General features: G+C 34.7%; 1 protein-coding gene across 2 annotated transcripts in view; it reads left to right on the top strand.

Annotated features, from left to right (window-relative positions):
• SYT1 (synaptotagmin 1) overlaps positions 1 to 19864 on the top strand; it is a 268273-nt gene that overhangs the window by 10696 nt on the left and 237713 nt on the right. For both annotated transcript variants that reach the window (XM_012442029.3, XM_064376939.1), the window contains exon 2: positions 18216 to 18398. In XM_012442029.3, the coding sequence (XP_012297452.1) occupies positions 18233 to 18398 (166 nt within the window). In that variant the 5' untranslated portion in view covers positions 18216 to 18232. The remainder of the gene's footprint in view (positions 1 to 18215; positions 18399 to 19864) is intronic.

The raw sequence follows: 19864 nt of genomic DNA, 5'->3' as shown, positions 1-19864 counted from the left end.
AGGAGGAAAAAAAATTGATATTCTCAGCTCCTTATCTTTGGTGTTTTAGTACTTATATTGTCTTTGGTGTTTTAATTAATTTTACTAATCCCTTTAGTTAATGAATAAGTAAATCAGGACCAGGGGAAAAATTCATCAATTGGAAGAAAAGTGTAGAAAATTGTTAATTCAGAAGTAACCCATAACAACCACAGTGAACTTGTCAGTATTGCTTTGCTCTCTTGCTAATATTCTAATTTCTGTTTTATTGTTCTTCATAGAGCAAAATGTTTCACAGTTAATCTTTACAGTACTTTTGTTTCTAAGCCTTCTAAAAAGCATTGATTTGGGAATAGCTTTTGATTTGGGAATTCAAATATTTGGCTAAATATTTGAATATAAATTGATTTTATACAATACACAGAAAACAAGTATTTTATTGATTTAAATGGTTTCTTTATTTGTAGAATTACACTTAAAATTATTTTGAAGCAGCATGAACTCTCTCTGGACGGTATTAGAATTTCATGCCTAAATCAAGTTGAACATTACTTTTATATGAGCCTTTTGTCTTCTGCAGTAGCATAAATGCCTATGGTTGGAAGTGTCAGGGGAGTAGAGATGGAGATAAAAGCTTCAGGAAACAAGATGTAAGTGTGAAAGATGACAGAATGTTCACGTGGGAAGAAATTGCCGTAGCTTTTTTTTCCTTCATTCCTCTTTCTAAAAGAAATACTTAGATTTAAGGACTTCAGTAATTTTCTTTCAATCTAGTTGAAAATAACAGGAGACTCAGGCTTAACATATTAATTAACACAGAAAATGCCCAGACATCATAGAGACAGACATGAAGAAGGGGAAGCCTGTGTGAATTTTTGGAATGACAAACCTTGTGTGCTGATACTCTGATGTCAGTTGACATTCTGATATTGATTTTCCTTCACTGATGAAGTAGTTATAATCTTTAACCAGCATGGCCAAGAAAGAAGTCTCAAGGGCAGTGGAGACTTCCGCTATTGTCTAAGTTCTTCTTATCCTCTTTAATGCCACACCATTCTCGCCCCTTTGGAAGGCTGTTTCTCATTCACAACCATCTCAATTTAATTCAGTCTCTGATGATGGACTTCTACAAAGTGCATCTTAATCAGCAGATTTCCACAGAGACTTTTTCTCTCTCTAACACCCTCTGCAAAATGCTGGCTGAAATTCTTACTTGTTACCATGAATAACAGCATGATTTTGCAGCTACATGTTCCCCTCTTTCAAAATTGAATGCTCTATATCCGTTTTTCCCTACCAGCTGCCTTCCCTCTCTCCACTGTCAGCATTTTGTGATGAAAAAGATTCAGTTACAATATGTGCCCCATATTGTGTAGGGTTTATATTCACTTAGGCTTTGAGTCAGGCTTCCATTCTCACCATAGAAATGCCCTATCACCTCTCCAAATACCAATTCTCTCTAAAATTAAATTTAATGTGATATAACATGCAAAACCTAGAAATGCATTCAAAGCCTACTTCTGACACCAGAGAAAAATAAAAAATCATGAGCAAATTCACCTAAGTTTACCCACATTTATATGTTTTACTCCCTTTTAACAGAGTAATGCAATATTAGGTTTATACCAATATAATACATATCATAAGCACTATGAAATTTCATACTGTTGTAGGGATTGAGACATTGTGGTGAGTACTTCAAATACAAATGTGAATAAAATCCTTTCCCGAAACTCAGGGAGCTCAGAGCTGATTGATGAAATAGATATATAAGAAGACAATCATGATATATAATTCTAGAAATGCAATAATAATTCATAAAAGTTCTGATCTTTTCCTTTTCCCAATATAATGGTAAGGAAGTTTGTTTAAGAAAATATATTTAAGAATTTTATACTATAGTATAAAATTTTTTTCATTAGAATTATAAAGAGGGCTTCTCTTCCTGGTGACATCTTAACCATAAGAGATTATTTATGCTTCCTTCCAAAAGCTACTAAAATATTATAATAGAAGAGAGATGAAAAAAGTGAAGGACATAAAATTCTGGGCAACATGAAAGTACCTTAACAAATCAGAAATTCTGAATTGTTTCCAAAACATAGAAAGCATTTTATAATAATTAATAAAGATACCAGATCTGACAAAAAAAACTGCAACCCAGAAGTGCTTGGAAGCAATGTGCTGCAGAGAGAGGAGCCATTTTCCCCAGCTGGCCCTTGATAGTCTAACAAATTGCCAAAGGATTTCTGCCTGGAGGGTAATTACAGTGGAGTAATGTATTAAAGGAGAATTGCCTCCTCACAGCTGGACAACTGGCTTCCATTTACAAAGAGGCACTAAGAGCCACTATGAGGGCTTTCTGAGTAATGTGGACAGGGTGTAGGACCAAACAAGAAGCAAACCACGGTCCTCTGAAGCTCTAAAGGATATGAAAGAGTAAGAATAGTCCCTCTGCCAGACAGAAAATCCTGTCCACCCACAGAGAAATGCCTCCCTTACCTTGAAAATTGAGGGAATTCCTAGCCTATCTCCTGCTACCTGCCCAGGCATTTAGAAGAAAAGTCTGTGTAACCATGTATACCATGCTTTCAGTCAACACTTTCATTCAGAGAAGAAGCTAACTGGGGAAAGAGATTTGCCCAATTAACAAAATGTATACCAGTCGTAAGATTAATCAACGTAAGATTCCAGCATAGAGTTCCTAGCTTCATAGCCAATGCTGTTATCCAGATCATAACTGAACCAGTCTATATAATTCAGAAACATAATCTGTCCACCCTCCCTGTCATATTTATCTTGATTAAAGGGGATTTTTTTGTAAGCCAGATTCATATTCAATTGGTGAATCACCAACCTGTACAAATAGTGAAATGGTAAAAAATTAAGGAAATGTATTTTGAATCAGAGGGTTATCACATGGGTCAGCCAGTCACTTCATGGAGCCATCCTTTGATCATCTCCCGGCTGTTTTCAATTCTCAGGACTTTTTACTTTCTTCATTGCTGATGCTGTGGAGCCTCTAAAAGGCTTACAGTTTTTTAGGCTAACGTTCCTAAGAGCTGTAGTGGAATGGCCCATGCTAGGCAAGGGGTGATTTTTCACATGTGTATATTCTGGAAGTTGGGACATGTAAATAGTTGACTACCTCTGAGTGCCATATAAAGCTAAGCCAGAGCCAATGAGAGAGTCTAGCGAGTTTCCAAAGAATCCTGAATAATTTCTTCGGCAGCAGCTATCATTTTAAAATTTGCTAAATCTGAGAATATCTTTAGACCTTATTCTATAAAGAAAGGCTTCATCAAGGAATTGACAAAAATACTTTCAGTTGTTTATGTTGCTATAAGACTATTGGTGTTGCTATAAGACCAAAGGATAGTGAAGTAGGGACACAAAAATTTAGCCATATTCCAGGATCTGACCTTCAAAGTAATAGGCTCAAAAATTTGTTTAAAGTCATCTTTTGGTATGACTCACACACAAGGGGCTAATATATAAGCCATAATTCTAATAACTGTTCAGGGACTAGACACAGTGTCTTTAGATCTGTGCATTCTCTCCTAGTAGAAAAATCTATAGGAAAACACTATATTGACCTTTACAAAATCATAGTAGAGTTCTACTCTCTAGTAAAGTTACAGTGTGCATATTCTTTCTACTTCTAGTATGGGAAAACTTCTAAGTTACCTTTGTAAAAATCTTTCTCATGTATTTCAATTTGATTTTATAATTTTACTCCAATTATTTTAGTGGTGCTTTGGTAGCATTCCTGCTTTTCCTCTTCTTTCTTTCTCTCTTTTAGGCACAAAATTTTGACACAATCTTTTGGGATTCTTTTTTCCCTTCCCATTGATTTTGTCTTTGATTGCAAAAGCCCTTGAGTGGTTTCTAAACATAAAACTGCTGGTAAACAAGAGGAATTTTATTGTCATATCTTCTATTTTATTCTATATTTCACCTTCTATAATATAAGGTGAATCTTTTAGTTGATTAAAATCAACACTCATATTTTATTCATGCTATCAGTGTGCTTCTTAGCTTAGTAAAATGTTAGTTTATCTGTAATGTAATATTCAGTTATGAATATTATTTGTAATCGTGTGCCCTCACTCAAATATGTCTCCTTAGCCAGTTGGATATTAATTGAGATTTAGCTACTTATATTACGTATTTTAAGAAAAAGCAATTGCATATGAATGGCATGGAAGAAAAAATATCTGAGTAAATATAAACAAGTTTTCTTCCAACAATGCATCATAGTTTATATAGTTTATAACTAGACTGATGAAACAAATGTGGAGTCCTAGTCATCAACAATCTGGAGCGACACCGTAGGAAAAGATGCAGATCTTCCATACATCCATTGCTTTACAGTAAGGTAGAACTGACTTCTACTTAAGATTATTTAAAAATATAATATGGCATTTTGAGAATAAAAGACATCCAACAACTTTTAAAGTAGATGTTTGGCACACTCAGTACAAGTACTTTAGATCATGTTTTAGTTTTCTTTTACTGTCATAATGTCAAATTATTGATCAATAAGTATGAAGAAAGTCCAAAGAGATGAGGCAACTGCCTGTAGAATGACTTCATGTCAATGAAATTAGAGTATCTGTAATTACTGAATAAAACATGAAAAGGCAATTTAGCTCCATATATTGCTCTTGTCAGTAAGCCAGCATGCCTGTTTATCATGCAAATAGGATAGTATTTACAGATCATGCTTCAAATCAGAAACTATATTCTTTCTAAACTTTTTCTTTGAAGAGCTGAGATGCAAACTGTGGTATATTCGTCAGTCTTATTAAGCCATTCAGATGGAAATGGCATTAAGTCCAGGCATTGGCCAAAGTGAAAATAAAAGTTAAAGAACCAGAGATAATGACCTTTTATTAAAGTTACTTATTTCACAATGTTCAATATGATGCTCCAATGTGAGATGTGACTCAATGGTATTTTATAGGAAATCTGTTCTGAACCCCACTTTCTTAAAGTGGTATCTGCTGGGTTTGTCAAGATGAAAGAGAAGATGTGAAAATTCATCATGGACATATCCCTAACTTTATTAAAGCATGACTTGTTGAAGAAACAGAAAATAAATTATTTCTTATGAAGAAACAAAAGCAAAGAAGAAACAGAAGGAGACAGGGAAGAATCAAAAGAAAAGGAACTTACTAAGAAACACATGGAAACTATGCCACATAAGAATCACAATAGGGCACCTGCCTTTCAAATATGCTTTCCAGTCCTCCAAGTCCTCCTGATTTATTTGTATAGTACTCCTGATAGATCAAGGTGTAGTTGTCCACTGCCCCCTCACTCACAGACTTTGATGAATGATGGACACACTAAAAGGTAGAATATTCCATTGGAATGTAACATATAAAATTGAACCCTTACCTAAACATTTCAAATATTTTAAATCAGCTTAAACCAATCACAAAACCATTTTTTTCTTTCTCTTCCTTCCTTCCTATTTTCTTTTCTTTTCTTTTCTTTTCTTTTGACGATGTTTTGCTCTTGTTGCCCCGGCTGGAGTGCAAGGGCTGATCTGGGCTCACGGCAACCTCCGCCCCCAAGGTTCAAACAATTCAAGTGATTCTCCTGCCTCAGCCTCCTGAGTAGCTGGGATTACAGGCATGCACCACCATGCCTGGCTAATTTTGTATTTTTAGTAGAGACAGGGTTTCTCCATGTTGGTCAGGCTGGTCTCAAACTCCCGACCTCAGGTGATCCACCCGTCTCAGCCTCCCAAAGTGCTGGAATTACAGGTGTGAGCCACCATGCCCATCCTACCAATTTTCTTATAATTCACATAAACTCAATTCATATTTATCCAGCTCCACAGGATGCAGGGTGCTGAACTTCACCATAATTTACAGAATGTAGGGAAGACACAACCCTGTTTTGAATAGGAAAAAAAAGGTGTAACGAAAATCTCTTAGACCTACTAGGAGTCAAATGCTTCAGGCACACAAAAGTAAAGAGTATTAGCAACAAGGCAAGTTAGCTTTGCCTAGTAGAAAATAAACCTATGGAAAAAATAATTTTTTATTGTGAAAATAAGATCATAAAGTATTTGTGTATGCTTGTTTTTGGCTACAAGCAACAGCAGATGCAATACAAAATGAATTAAACCATAAGGGAAATGTATTATTTTCCATTATAAGAACTCCCAAAGTATGGTGGTCATGGGTTGATTAACACAGCTGCTCAATGTCATCGTGAGGTTATGGTCTTTCTGTTTGTAGCTCGCTGTCCATAGAGTATCTATCTGCCTTCCCTTTCACCAGATTCTCTCAGAATCATGACATGGCTGCAAGCAGTTCCAGGTACCACATGCAAATGCATACCCAGCAGAGGAGACATTACTTCCTCTGCATGTCTTTTTAAAAATTAGAAAAACGTTTCCAGAAATCACCCAACAGAATTCCTCTCATATTACTACAGTTCCAAATATTGACTCATATGCCCTTTCCTAAACCATCGGCAAAAAGAATAGGATTTCCGTGATCAATATATAGACTAATAAGATTTTCTCATGAAATAGGAATAAGGTAATCTCCCTAGAGCAGTACTTGTCAGGAAAAAAAAAAAAGGTTTGTCTTAAATTGAAAGGAAGAAATAGCTGTTAGGTAAAAAACCAACACACTGTTAGGTAAACAGCCAACAGTGTTGTTTACTATTGTCTTGTAGATTGTGGATACTGTTCATTCTTGTCTCATGTCCCCAAATTAATTCATTGGCACACAATAGAAGGTAGAATTTCAGGAGAAGTAAGACAAATCACCACTTTTTACACTTCATATTGGATATATTTAGCATATAAACTTAGTTTCAGGCCCTGCTATACTCAGATATTTTAAATCGCAATGGTTTTCTATGTGGTGTGTTCTCTCAGTACAGTCTCCTCTAACTATTTATACTAGAGTATATTTTGGATTTTAACCATCTGTGTACATGGCTGTATCCCCAGGCATTCAAATGGTGAATGAATTACTTGAGAATTATTCAAAGCACCTAGTATAATATTGGACACATTGTAGACACACAGTTTATTCATTCGATCAACATTTATCTATTCATTTATTAGTGAGGCAGACTTCCATGGACTCAGAGCTGGCCTGTTTCAATTTAAATCCTGGCTCCACCACTTACTAGCTGTGCAAACTTTGGCAAGTTCTCCCATCTATAATAGAGAGACACTGTAATAATATTGCCTGACTCATGGGGTTTATTTTGTGACCATTATATGAGCTTAGATGTTTAAAGCACTTATAATAATGTCTAGGTAATAGTATCAGCTTAATAAATGTTAGATATTTGTATTTATTATTATATTATTTCTAACGGGTAGATTGCAGCATTTTCCATCATCCTATTTACTTCATTCTGAACTGTGTAAGGATGGATTTTAAGGTTTTGCTTCACTGTATGACAAAACAATGACTGTTTGAACACAGTGTGATAAAAGAGGGCTGTCAGTTGCAAGCTCAGATTTTCTGTCAAGTGCCTGCAGCTCAGACACAGCAAGAATTCAGAGATGAGTTTCAGCAAAGCAATGGAGAATGGAAATTCCAAATTGTTTATTTGTAACTTCTATAAAAAAACACTATGAGAGCCAAATGGATTTCTCCAGCTAAGCTGTGTCTCTTCATAACTACCAAAAGCATCTAGTACCATCTTACTATACAAAAGTTAGAGATCACTTCAATTATATACTATACAGTGAGCACAGTCACTAAGAAAAGCTATGTCAAATTGATTCATGGAAGATTTCAATTCCATCTCTAGGCCGTTACATCTACCTTTTCTATCAAAGGGGGGTGTTGAACAATGAGAACACGTGGACACAGGGAGGGGAGCATCACACACTGCGGTCAGTTGTGGGGGACTAGGGGAGGGACAGCAGGGTGGTGGGGAAGGTGGGGAGGGATAATATGGGGATAAATACCAGATATAGGCAATGGGGCGATGAAGGCAGCTAACTACCTTGCCATGTATGTACATATGCACCTATCCTGCATGATCTGCACATGTACCCCAGAACCTAAAGTACAATAAAAAATGGAAAAATAATTAATTAATTAATTAAAGAGACACTTATGTTTTAACATTTTTTAAAACACTACAAAATACACCTGAAGTTTTTATAATGCATTTGAAAAGACTCATATATTTTCTTGATTATGAACCTGCCATTCTGACTAAAATCTTGGGAGGATTTTTAAAGTCAGAAACATTCTACATCATTCAGTGGCACTTTAAAAATAAATGCGATTTTTGAAACTGTAATGATAAAATATTATATTTGTGGAGAACTGGATGTATAATAAATGGATTATTAGCAAAATGATGTTAATTTTGTGCATTCATCAATGAATATATTTTTAGTGACAACTCTAATGTACCATATATTCAAGATTTATATCCCTATTGTAGGTGGAAATTTTTAAGATTTGTATAAAACCTTCTAATTTTCTGTATATTATTATAGTAATTTAGTACTTGAGTTTTCTCTTGGATATGTTTTTGCTTGTTTGTTTCCATTCTTTTGTTCTCTATAGGTCCAAAGGGGAAAATAACATAGCAATGAATATAGTTTTCACTTGCTTATGGATTTATTTTTATTTTAGCTAGTTCTTCTGAAATTTATGTTGACAACAATTGCTAAATATAATTGTAATTGATCTTCTAAGAATAAGAAACACAGTTAGTTTAAAAATTTTTTAAAGTTTTCCCTTTCCAATACATTACTCATAAATAATATTCATATTTCTCCTCATTCTTTAGGAAATATGTATTTCATGTACTCTAAGAGATCATTAATTATAAGATGCACCATTATTTTATAAAGCACTAAGAAAAAATATTGCAAAACAATTTCAAAAATGGTTTTGTTATTTGAATTTTATTTTGTATTAAAAGATCATTTAGACATTTAGACAGATTTCATTTTGTCACTCTTGTACACACACAAAAAAACAAAAATAAAAGCAAAATAAATTGGTTAATAAACTTCTAAAATTTCTAAATCTGTTTTCAATATTCAGATTTGATAATGCCCTTTTTTTCACACACCATTTTTGCAAATATTGCTTTACTGTTACCTCCAAAATCTTCCAAATTGTTTGTGTCTCATTCTGCTAGTTTTGATGGTACAGCCAATATTGGAAGGTTTCAGACAACAACCCAGATGCAGATCCCTTCTTCAAGTCACCTTTGACTGATTTATTGACTAGAACATCAGTAGGAATAACAACTGTGTTGAGTGTACATCGAGCAAAATGACAACCGAGTCTGGCAGACAGTGATAGTAAGATGCCACATATTGTAAGAAAAATCCCCATTTCAGAGATGTAAAAAATGTTGAAAAAAATATTGTGAAAGAATGTATTCAGTTGAGTGTTCAATCCATCACTCAACAATCAGTCTCCATGGCATTTTCCTTAGCTTCCATGATGGGATCCCACATCACTCAATGCTGTCAGTTCTAGTAGTCTTCCATGTACATCAGTTAGGAGTGCAAAGTGAAGACTTACTGACAAAAGTCATCACTTCTGGCTATAAATTCAAATGATGAAGAAACTAACAAGACTAGTGACTCCACATAGTAGAGTCATAATACTTTCTTGATTACAAGGTGCATGTATACTCAGATCACCATCAAGTGTGAGAATTTGTGGGATACTATGTACTGAAACTCAGATCGAGGTGAAAACCAGATCAATGGAAGTGGAATAACCGCGAAGATGACATTGCATAGTGATCACAGATGTGAGCCCTGGGATCAGATAGCCATACTGGAATCCTGGCTTCACCACTTATTAGCTCTGTGATGATGAGCATGCTTATTTTTTTCTCTATGCCTCAAGTTTCTTCAAAGTTTTTCATAGCTTAAATTCCTAGGGAAAGATTCTTATTTGCGTAACTCACCTTTTCATGCCAAACAGTGTCATTGGCCTCAATCCAATGAACTGCGCTTGAATCAGGTACACATTCCTCCTTAAATTTGCTGTGACTATTCTGTAGGGTGTGGTCACACAATGTGCATGAGCTGTTTCCCACCTTTAGAGCTGTGAGAACAATTTTACTGAAAAGGAGCTATCGATGGGCACACATTGGATTTCATACTTCGAGTACATCTCCCACCCACCTTGATTAGGATCAAGGGTTAGATCCATCTCTCCTTAGAAAAAACAAAGTTTTTTGTTTGCTTGTTGTGATTTGATTTGATTTTAGGTTCCAGGATACATGTGCAGAATGTGCAGGTTTGTTTCATAGGTAAACGTGTGCCATGTTGGTTTGCTGCACTCATCAACCCATCACTTAGGTATTAAGCCCCTCATGCATTGGCTGTTTGTCCTGATGCTCTCCCTCTCCCTGCCCCACCTACAAGGCCCAGTGCATTGTTTCCATCCCTGTGTCCATGTGTTCTCATTGTTCAGCTCCCACTTAAGAGTAAGAACATGCAGTGAAAAACAAAGTTTAAAGAAAGAAAAAAAGATAAAGAGATGTTAAACCAGTTAGGCCAGCTTGGAAATAAATCTAGAAAACAATGACACTTTTTGACACAGGACGTTATGATTTTTAAATAATGAAAATTAGAGTTAGATGGGGAAATAACTAAATTCTTAATATAACCTGTCTCCTTCCATCTTTAAGAAAGATGGCTCTTGAGCTTTTGCTCAGCTTGAAGAGACAGGGATTGGAGTGGATGGACACTGGAGAATCTGGAAAACTAAATTGCCTCACATAAGAAAAAGACAGGAAAGAATTCTCATTAACAATATGAAATTTTCAAGTTGGTAAGTCAGTTTTCCAACCTCTAGAAGTAGGATTAGCTAGGTACTTAAACATTTAACCCCTAGTTTTTAACATAGACTTTTGCTTTTTAAGCTATTTGTCCATTTTGAGAAACTTACAGCTGCATGTCTCTGTGCTTATCCCTTTTGGGCCCAAATTTCCTAATTCCTCATCCTATTTGCTACTTCTTATTTATGCTTTCTCACCTGCTTCCTGGAAATCAGAGTCATGTTCCCAACTGTCTAACTATGTCAAAAAGATAACTATGAATTGTAATTTACCATTATCAGTTTCAGGAGATGCCACTGTGGGGTATATTTGAGTTTCCATAATGGGAGGAAGGGTCAGCAAGCAGAAACTCGTGGGCTGTTTTAGTGGTGTGAATTGATATCTGATTCTGCTATTCTCCAACTCCACACAAAGCATAAACCTCACTAAATTCTCATTACTTACATCAAGTCCTTAGTACATGGTAAGTAGGACCTAACTAAAAGTGATTCTTGTTCTCCCCTTAGGGAAAAAAAATCAAAAAAAGAAAAGAAAAAGTTAAGACAAGGAGGGGTTATAAGAGAAAATAGAGACTGAAGCATTTTGATCAGAATGAGAAGAGAGAGACAGGAGACAGGGGTGTGAGAAGGAAAGCCAATAGGGCTGTAGGAGGCTGCAGAGAAGTTTTGAAGAAAGAAAGAGAGAAGACATATAGCATCTTCAATAGAGCCAGAAACCAGGGGAACAGAGATGTTTAAAGGGGATTCTTAGGAAAAGCATTTGGTGAGCATGCAATATTTCCTTCTTCTTACATTCTTCCAAAGACACCTTCAGCATAACACCTCTACGCACCTCTTCAATGTTTGTATTGTGGAATTTATGAGATTGGGGAAGAATTTTTGTTTGTTCCATTCTTAAAGTAAAGCTAAGAAGGTCCAGCTATATTCAATTTGCAAAAGCACTATGAGAAATATTTCCTGGAAGGCATACTCTTTAAAAAAAATTCTCCCTACACCTCTGATGAAACTTGTGTGACTTGTTAAATGGGTACAATCTGGAGGTAACTAGATCCACTTGGAAAAGAAATGAAGAAGAACCCAGGCACCTGTGTGCTTTATGTTAAGCAAACTGCTGTGCTTCTGGTTGTTCCAAGGTCTGAAAAACAACCTTTCATCAGTAGCCCTTCCTTTGGAACTACCGCTGTTTAAGTCAGCTCTCCTCCATAGTGACAGGGCTGCACAGTCTCTTGCTTCCTTCTTACTTCCCTCAAGAGAAATTATGTTTGAACTAGAGAGAGGATATACCTCGAGCCTGACATTCAAACATCTGCAAACTTGTGGAAGATTTTGATATGCTGCTAGGCTTTACTTAACTGCCTAAGGATCTTTGGATTCAGAAAGAATTTAAATGAAAGTTTTGACAATGGTTCATTTTTTTCAAAAATATTTAAGAGTAGGTGTTATAGGTCAGATTCTTTGGGAACCTGTTCTCAATCAGAGATAGTTTACTAGGAAATGTTCTCCATGTAAAAAACTGAAGGAAGCAGATGTATGAAAGGGGAGATACTTGCTGAACTGATATGCTATAACGACAGGCTTTAGCTGATCCTACAGTGTCACTCAGAGATGAACTAAATCGAGCCAACATCCACCACTCATTGCATGAAGGGTATTCCTGGGTAAGAGGCCTTAACCTTCGGCAAAGCAGCTGCTTTTGGCCAAGGGCAATTTCTTCAGAGTGACTCCCTGGCTGTGAGCAATCAGCAGGCAGCACTGCCTGAAGCCGAGAAAAGAGGCTGAAATCCTTATTCCTGAAAGCCACGGGGCATGGGAAGAAGTGAATGTATGTGGCCCTCACTTATGGATTCTAGCTATACCCACAGCAGATCAAGGAAAACTTGGATGTAATAAAATCGCTACATTCTGCCCTCCACCTCAAAATATACTCTGACACCTTCCATAATATCTCCTAGATTCTTTTAAATAATTATTCCAATAGTTAGTTTCAATATGGGGCTTTCTGCATTAAAATACTTCTTTTAGCAATAATATTTTTTCGACCTTCTCCTATAAGTGCTTTAATTTTGCATGCTATTGTTATAAAATGCAATACTTAAATAGAAATAGAAGTAATGCTTTGTCTAAAAACCATGATGCTATTGCAGTAAAGTAGATTTTCTTACTATGTAATCTGAGTAATCTATGTCAATTTGTAGATCTAGAGATAGGTATAACTAAAGTCCTACTAAGAAGAATAATTCTAAGGGGACAGCGGGAAGTTGTCATAGCAACCAATGTCCGGATTTTCCTCATTTTATACCACAAAACTATAAACTTTTTTCATATCTCATGTTTTATAAGTTATTGGGGTACAGGTGATATTTGGTTATGAAGTTCTTTAGTGGTGATTTGTGAGATTTTGGTGCGCCTATTGCCCAAGTTGCCTACACTGCACCCTATTTGTAGTCTTTTATCCCCCACCTCTATACCACTCTTCCCAAGTCCCCAAAGTCCATTGTATCATTCTTATGCCTTTGCATCTTCAGAGCTTAGCTCCTACATATCAGTAAGAGCATACAGTGTTTGGTTTTCCATTCTTGAGTTACTTCACTTAGAATAATAGTCTCCAATCTCATCATCACTGTAAATGCCATTAACTCATTCCTTTTTATGACTGAGTAGTATTGAATAGTATAAATGTACTGCAGTTTCTTTATCCACTCATTGCTTAATGGGCATTTGGGTTGGTTCCATAATTTTACAATTGCAAATTGTGCTGCTATAAACATGCGTGTGCAAGTATCTTTTTCATATAATGACTTCTTTTCCTCTGGGTAGGTTCCCAGTAATCAGATTGCTGGATCAAATGTAGTTCTAACAAAAGTATAAACTTTAATGATAACTTCATATCTTTTCTATATTTTATTTTAACCAGAGCCCATTTCACATATTTGCTAAATATGTAGCTGCATCATTCATTCTTGAGATTCAGCTTCTGAATACATTTTAAAGTATTTTTTGAAAATCTGGCATTAGGAAATTAAACTTCTTCTGCAAGATCCTTTTTTCTCCAGAATAAACGTTTTGAAGATTTTTTTCTTTTTCATAATTTAAAAAAATCAGGTTTACAATATATTGAGAATGTAGACATATAGGGGAAATGTAGATATTCTACCACAAGGTTAACACTTTTCAATGCATCCTTCCAGCCTCTTCTCTACAAAAGATTTTTTAAAGAAAAATGGGACAGTTTATATACTGTCTCATAATTTGTGTTTTTACCTAACACTCCCATGTATTTCCAGGTTTATAGATGGCTACCTTTTAGTAATTTTTATAACATCATTTTGTAGATCACTATAATTAAGAAGTTTCTCTGTTAGGCAATTTCTGGTACTTCTAATGTTGTAAATAATGTTACAAACATCCTGATAGTAAATTGCTTTTACATCCATCTAAGATTAATTTTTATTGAGAATTCCTAGAAGAAAAATGACCCTTTCTAAAGCTTTTGATATGTTCTGTTAGTTTGGTAACTATAAAGTATCTTTCTAATCTATTCTCCTTCCTAATTGCCCATTTTCTTGTACCCTCACCTTCACTATCTATATTTAGCCAGATTTCTAAATGAATATGTCACTTCACTGTTATTTTAACTTTCAGTTCTTTATTTGTGAAATAAAATTGTTTATGGTTTTGCTTTTAGTTTTTCTTAGGAGGCAGAGGAGTTTGTGTTTCTTTCTTTGAAAATTGCTTGTGCTGCTATTTACAATAGGAAAGACTTGGAACAAATCCAAATGCCCATCAATGATAGACTGGATAAAAAAATGTGGCACGTATACACCATGGAATACTATGCAGCCATAAAAAAGAATGAGATCATGTCCTTTGCAGAGACACGGATGAAGCTGGAAACCATTATTCTCAGCAAACTAACACATGAACAGAAAACCAAACCCTGCATATTCTCATAAGTGGGAGTTGAACAATGAGAACACATGGACACAGGAAGGGGAACATCACACATCCAGGCCTGTCAGGGATGGAGGACAAGGGGAGGGGGAGCATTAGGACAAATACATAATGTATGCAGGGCTTAAAACCACCATAGCACATGTTTACCTATGTAACAAACCTGCACGTTCTGCACATGTATTCCAGAACTTAAAGTAAAATTTAAAAAAGAAAAGAAAATTGCTTATGCTGGACTTTCTTTTAGAAGATAATTTAATTTTTATTCAATAATATTTTTCTTGACAATTTAATTTTCTATTCAATAATTTTTTTGGTATATTTCAGGACGCTAAGTTCCACTTTAACAAACTAAATGACTGTGCCTCTAAAATTAACCTTTTAGGAAGATGACTTGTGTCTTCCATTTACTGGCAAGTAGATTCAAAAGAAAATCATAAATACTTCTTCAGTACTGATTTAATTGTTTAATGATGCTTACATGTTATTATTAAAGTAGACCAGTGGAAGGAACCTTGGATCAGGCTAAATCTGTGTAGGACCAATTACACTACCCTGGGAAAGCCATAGTGCAGTTTCTTCTGTAAAATAAGATTGAGTTACTTTTCAGAGTTGTAATAGGAATTGAGAATTGTCTCCTTCAATATCAACAACAGTATTTTGGCACAAAGTAAATGTTCAATAAATGGAATCATTAGTTTTTATTAGCCTCTTTTGGTGTTATTTTATTTTAACATGTCCCTTATTTTACTGGTTTTTCAAACTGTACATCTCAAATCATGAGTGGATTGTGAAACTAATGTACACAACTTTGAGATACAACTAGAGCTTTTCAGAAAGAACAAAGCAGAATTAACTATATCTAAGTATTTCACAGAAGTGTGTTTATGTGAAACTTTTCTTTGGTATATAATATCTAGGCAGAGAGAAATGTGTACACTGGATGACAGTGTAAAATGACCTCTTACTATGAGTTGTATCTAAAAACTCCTTCACAAATGGGATTATATTAGATACTTGTCTCATAGTTTGCAAGTCTCTTGATGCTATAGTGGCTAAGACACCTTGGTTCAAATTCTGACTCCATTAATTACTACCATATAACTTTAACTGCCTGACTTTTACTGTATAACCTCCTATGCCCTAGTTTCCTCTCCTAAGAAAGGGGTGATAATTATTCATGGAAGTAATATGAAAACTACTGTATTCTTTAATATGTGTAAACCACTTAGCAGGTGCTTAATAACTGTTAGCTTATTTTATAAAAACTGATTAAAATAACTTTTTTTTCTGAATAAGCAAACAGTATACATAAAAGAATATAAAGTCATCAGTCCGGGCTTGATGGCTCACACCTGTAATCCCAGCACTTTGGGAGGCCAAAGTGGGCAGATTACTTGAGGTCAGGAGTTCGAGACCAGTCTGGCCAACATGGTGAAACTCTGTCTCTACTGGAAATACAAAAGTTAGCCAGGTGTGTTGGTGGGCACCTGTAATCCCAGCTACTCAGGAGGCTGAGGCAGAATTGCTTGAAGCCAGGAGATGGAAGTTGCAGTGAGCAGAGATTGCCCCACTGCACTCCAACCTGGGCAACAGAGGGATACTCTGAAAAAAAATTAAAAATGAAAAAGTCATCACATTAGCCAGGACTGAAGAATCAGGTAGTTTTTCCATCCACAAAAATGATGCTTCATAATAAGCATCTTATTTCCATAAATATGAATTTTCAAAAACCAAGTAACTATTCTTAGTTTTGCTATTTACAAAAAAATATTATCTCTCAAGATATGAAGGAATAAAAATAAAACACTAATTAATCAATTAGTCTTTGCCAGTATATTAGATCCTCAATTACCCATTATATTTTTTTGTTTTATGAATTTTTTAAATTTCACAGTGGTGTGCACTAAGTAAAAAGAACTTTGTCTATATTTAGCCTAACAACAGAGCAAGATCCTATCTCATAAAAGAGAGAGAACTAGTCAATTATAAAATAAAAATTCCTATCTATGTATATGTGTTAGTCTCAGCAATGATCTCCTGGAAGTAGATCCAAAATCTCTGGTTTTGATTCAGATTGTAATAAGAATCCTATGCATCTGAGATTACTCTATTTTCAATTGTACTTTTACTAAATTACTCTATTTTCAATTGTACTTTTACTAAATAAGTGTGCATTGCTAATTCACAAATTGTTTGAATTTCATTTTTTTAAAAATTGTTTGCTGATTATCTCCACGTCTTTGCAAAATAAAAGGTTTTTATAAGTTCAACCACTTTTCTATTGAGAATATGAAGTGAATCCTGTCCAGGCCTCTTTACTTACCAATTTATGCCCCAAATCATGCCCATTCTCTCATCAGAAAGCCTGAAATCTTAAGTTGTGCAGGAAAATTACAAAGTCCAGAATATTTTTAGATTGAAGAATATTCATTTCTACTCCTTTAGAATACCTTCCTTGCAATTGTACCTTCACATGTTCTAAGAAAAATCTAGGAAGGACAGGTTTTAGTTCCTTCATATTTCAGAAGGTGGACAAATTATGAAGTCAAATGGCTTGTTAAAGTTTACTTAGCTAGTGAAGAAGATGAGAACTCACGTCTTCTGAATTCACAGCTAAGATATATTTATTGATCATTTTATTAATTGTTTTGGGATATTTGGGAAGTGAACAAATGCTTAAAATAATTGAATAAATTAAAAAAATAAAATATTCAAATTAAATAAGCTAGATAAAGTAAAATAATGAAACTTATGAGCTGTGTTTCATTAGCAGGATTTTGATGTATATAGTCAACCATGCTACACTTATAGTGACTTTAAAAAATTACCCAGCAAGACAAGTGAATTATTGATCAGAGTATTGTTTACAATAAATGTCAAAAAAGTGATTGGGGTGAAAACTTACCATCAATAAATAATATTCAAGAACCAATCATTGTAATACATTTATAACATGTTTGAGTATCAATATTATAAATAGTATATTTATAACCATTTTAAAGTCACTAGCATTTTGAATGTATGTTATCATTTATTAACATTTCCAATATAAATATTACATCTCTTTTTTCCTTTTAAAAAATACAAAATATTTAATATATAGAGCATGTATTTTGTCAAGAATTGTTTCATACACATTTTGGTAAGATATGGGTTAAAAGTTAAATATACACAGCAAATAATTGGCTCTATAAATAACTAATAGATTTGACAGTATACATAGTATTGTTGGGAGAGAATGCTATTCAGTAACTATGTCTGGTCTTACCTTCTGGGGAAGAGGTCTTTACTCACTGTGGTTCCATAAATATTTCATGAACCAACACAAAGCAATATGCTAATGATGGACTATTTACCCAGTGAGCAGGTGCCACCTCTGATGCTGTTTCATCTCTGGAATATCTTTGATGTGGGAGCAGTTAAGCCATTTTGAACTGTTCTATCTTTGCTTCCCTCCCCTCACAGCTTCACCTGAACCTAAAATGGTGAGCGAGAGTCACCATGAGGCCCTGGCAGCCCCGCCGGTCACCACTGTCGCGACTGTTCTGCCAAGCAATGCCACAGAGCCAGCCAGTCCTGGAGAAGGAAAGGAAGATGCCTTTTCTAAGCTGAAGGAGAAGTTTATGAATGAGTTGCATAAAATTCCATGTGAGTATTCTATATTAGTACTTAAGTAAAAATAAGTGGTTGAAAAACACCCTATCTTTTGGAAAGAAAGCTCCTTTTAATATACTATAAATTTACATTTAATTTATTACTATAGGAATGATAGTATCCCAATATAAAATGAAATATTCTTGGAAATGGAATATTCTTCCTGTCTTTAAATATACTTCATAAATGAAAATTCAGTTTATAAAAAAAATCTGCCGCTTGTCTTCAATGTAGGTAGGTTCTTTTCTTCGGTGTCTGTTTCTCTCAAGAATATTAATGTTTAGGGTTGTGTTGTATGTATTTTGGATTTGTATTTATGAAATTATTTCATTGTAAAGATTGTTTCTGCACAATAGCTAAGGTTTGCTTTCCCAATATCGCAGGTTTGATTTTCTGTCACTCATTTGTCAACATTTAAAAATCTTATTATGATTTTTTAAAGTTTCTTTATTGTGATTTTAAAAAACTGCACTTAAGTTTATTTGGATAGTATAACACTAAGTTCAATCAGTGACATTTAACTTTTTTATTGTATTTTTATATTGACAGATAAAATCATACTGTTGTACAACATAGTGGCTATCATTAATAATATATCTATGGTGTATTCCAGAAAAATGTTAAGAGAGTGAATATAAAACATTCTCACAACAAAAATGATAACTATGTGAGATTACACATATGTCAATTAGCCAGGTTTAGTTATTCCACAATGTATCAAAATATCATGCTGTAGACAGTAAACATCATGTTGTACAAAAGATCTCTCGAACTTATTTCTCCTCTCTAACTGAAATGTTGTATTCTTAGACCAACATCTCCTCAATTGCCACCTCCCCCGAGCCACTGGTAACCACCATTCTACTCTCTACTTTTATAAGATCATCTTTTTTAGATTTCACATGAGTGATATAATGTCGTATTTATCTTTCTGTGCCTGGATTATTTCACTTAACAATGTTCACCAACTTCATTCATGTTGTCATGAATGCCAGGATTTTATTTTTTTATAGCTGAATGGTACAAGTGGATGTACCACAATCCATTCATCCACTGATAGACACTTGGGTTGATTCCATGTCTTGGCTATTGTGAATAATACTGCAACAAACATGAGACTGCACGTATCTCTTTGTCATATTGATCTCATTTTCTTTGGATACATACTCAGTGGTAGGATTGCTGGATCATATTGTAGTTCTAGTTTTAATTTTTAAAGAAACCCCCATACTGTTTTCCCTAGTGGTTGAACTAATTTACATTCCCACCAACAGTGTGCAGGGTCTCACTTTTCTCCACATCCTTGCCAACACTTATATTTGATTTTTGATCATAGACATTCTAACAGGCTTGAGGTGATATTTCATTGTGGCTTTAATTTCCATTGCCTTGATAATTAGTGCTGTTGTGCACTTTTTCATATTTCTGTTAACCATTTAAATATCTTCTTTTGAAAAATG

Source organism: Aotus nancymaae, unplaced genomic scaffold, assembly GCF_030222135.1.
Source record: "Aotus nancymaae isolate 86718 unplaced genomic scaffold, 86718_ANA_hifiasm-v0.15.2.pri h1tg000016l, whole genome shotgun sequence".
NCBI classification, from domain to species: Eukaryota; Metazoa; Chordata; class Mammalia; order Primates; family Aotidae; genus Aotus; species Aotus nancymaae.
The sequence above is the reverse complement of the archived record's forward strand: the minus strand, read 5'-3'. Positions and strand labels throughout refer to the sequence as shown.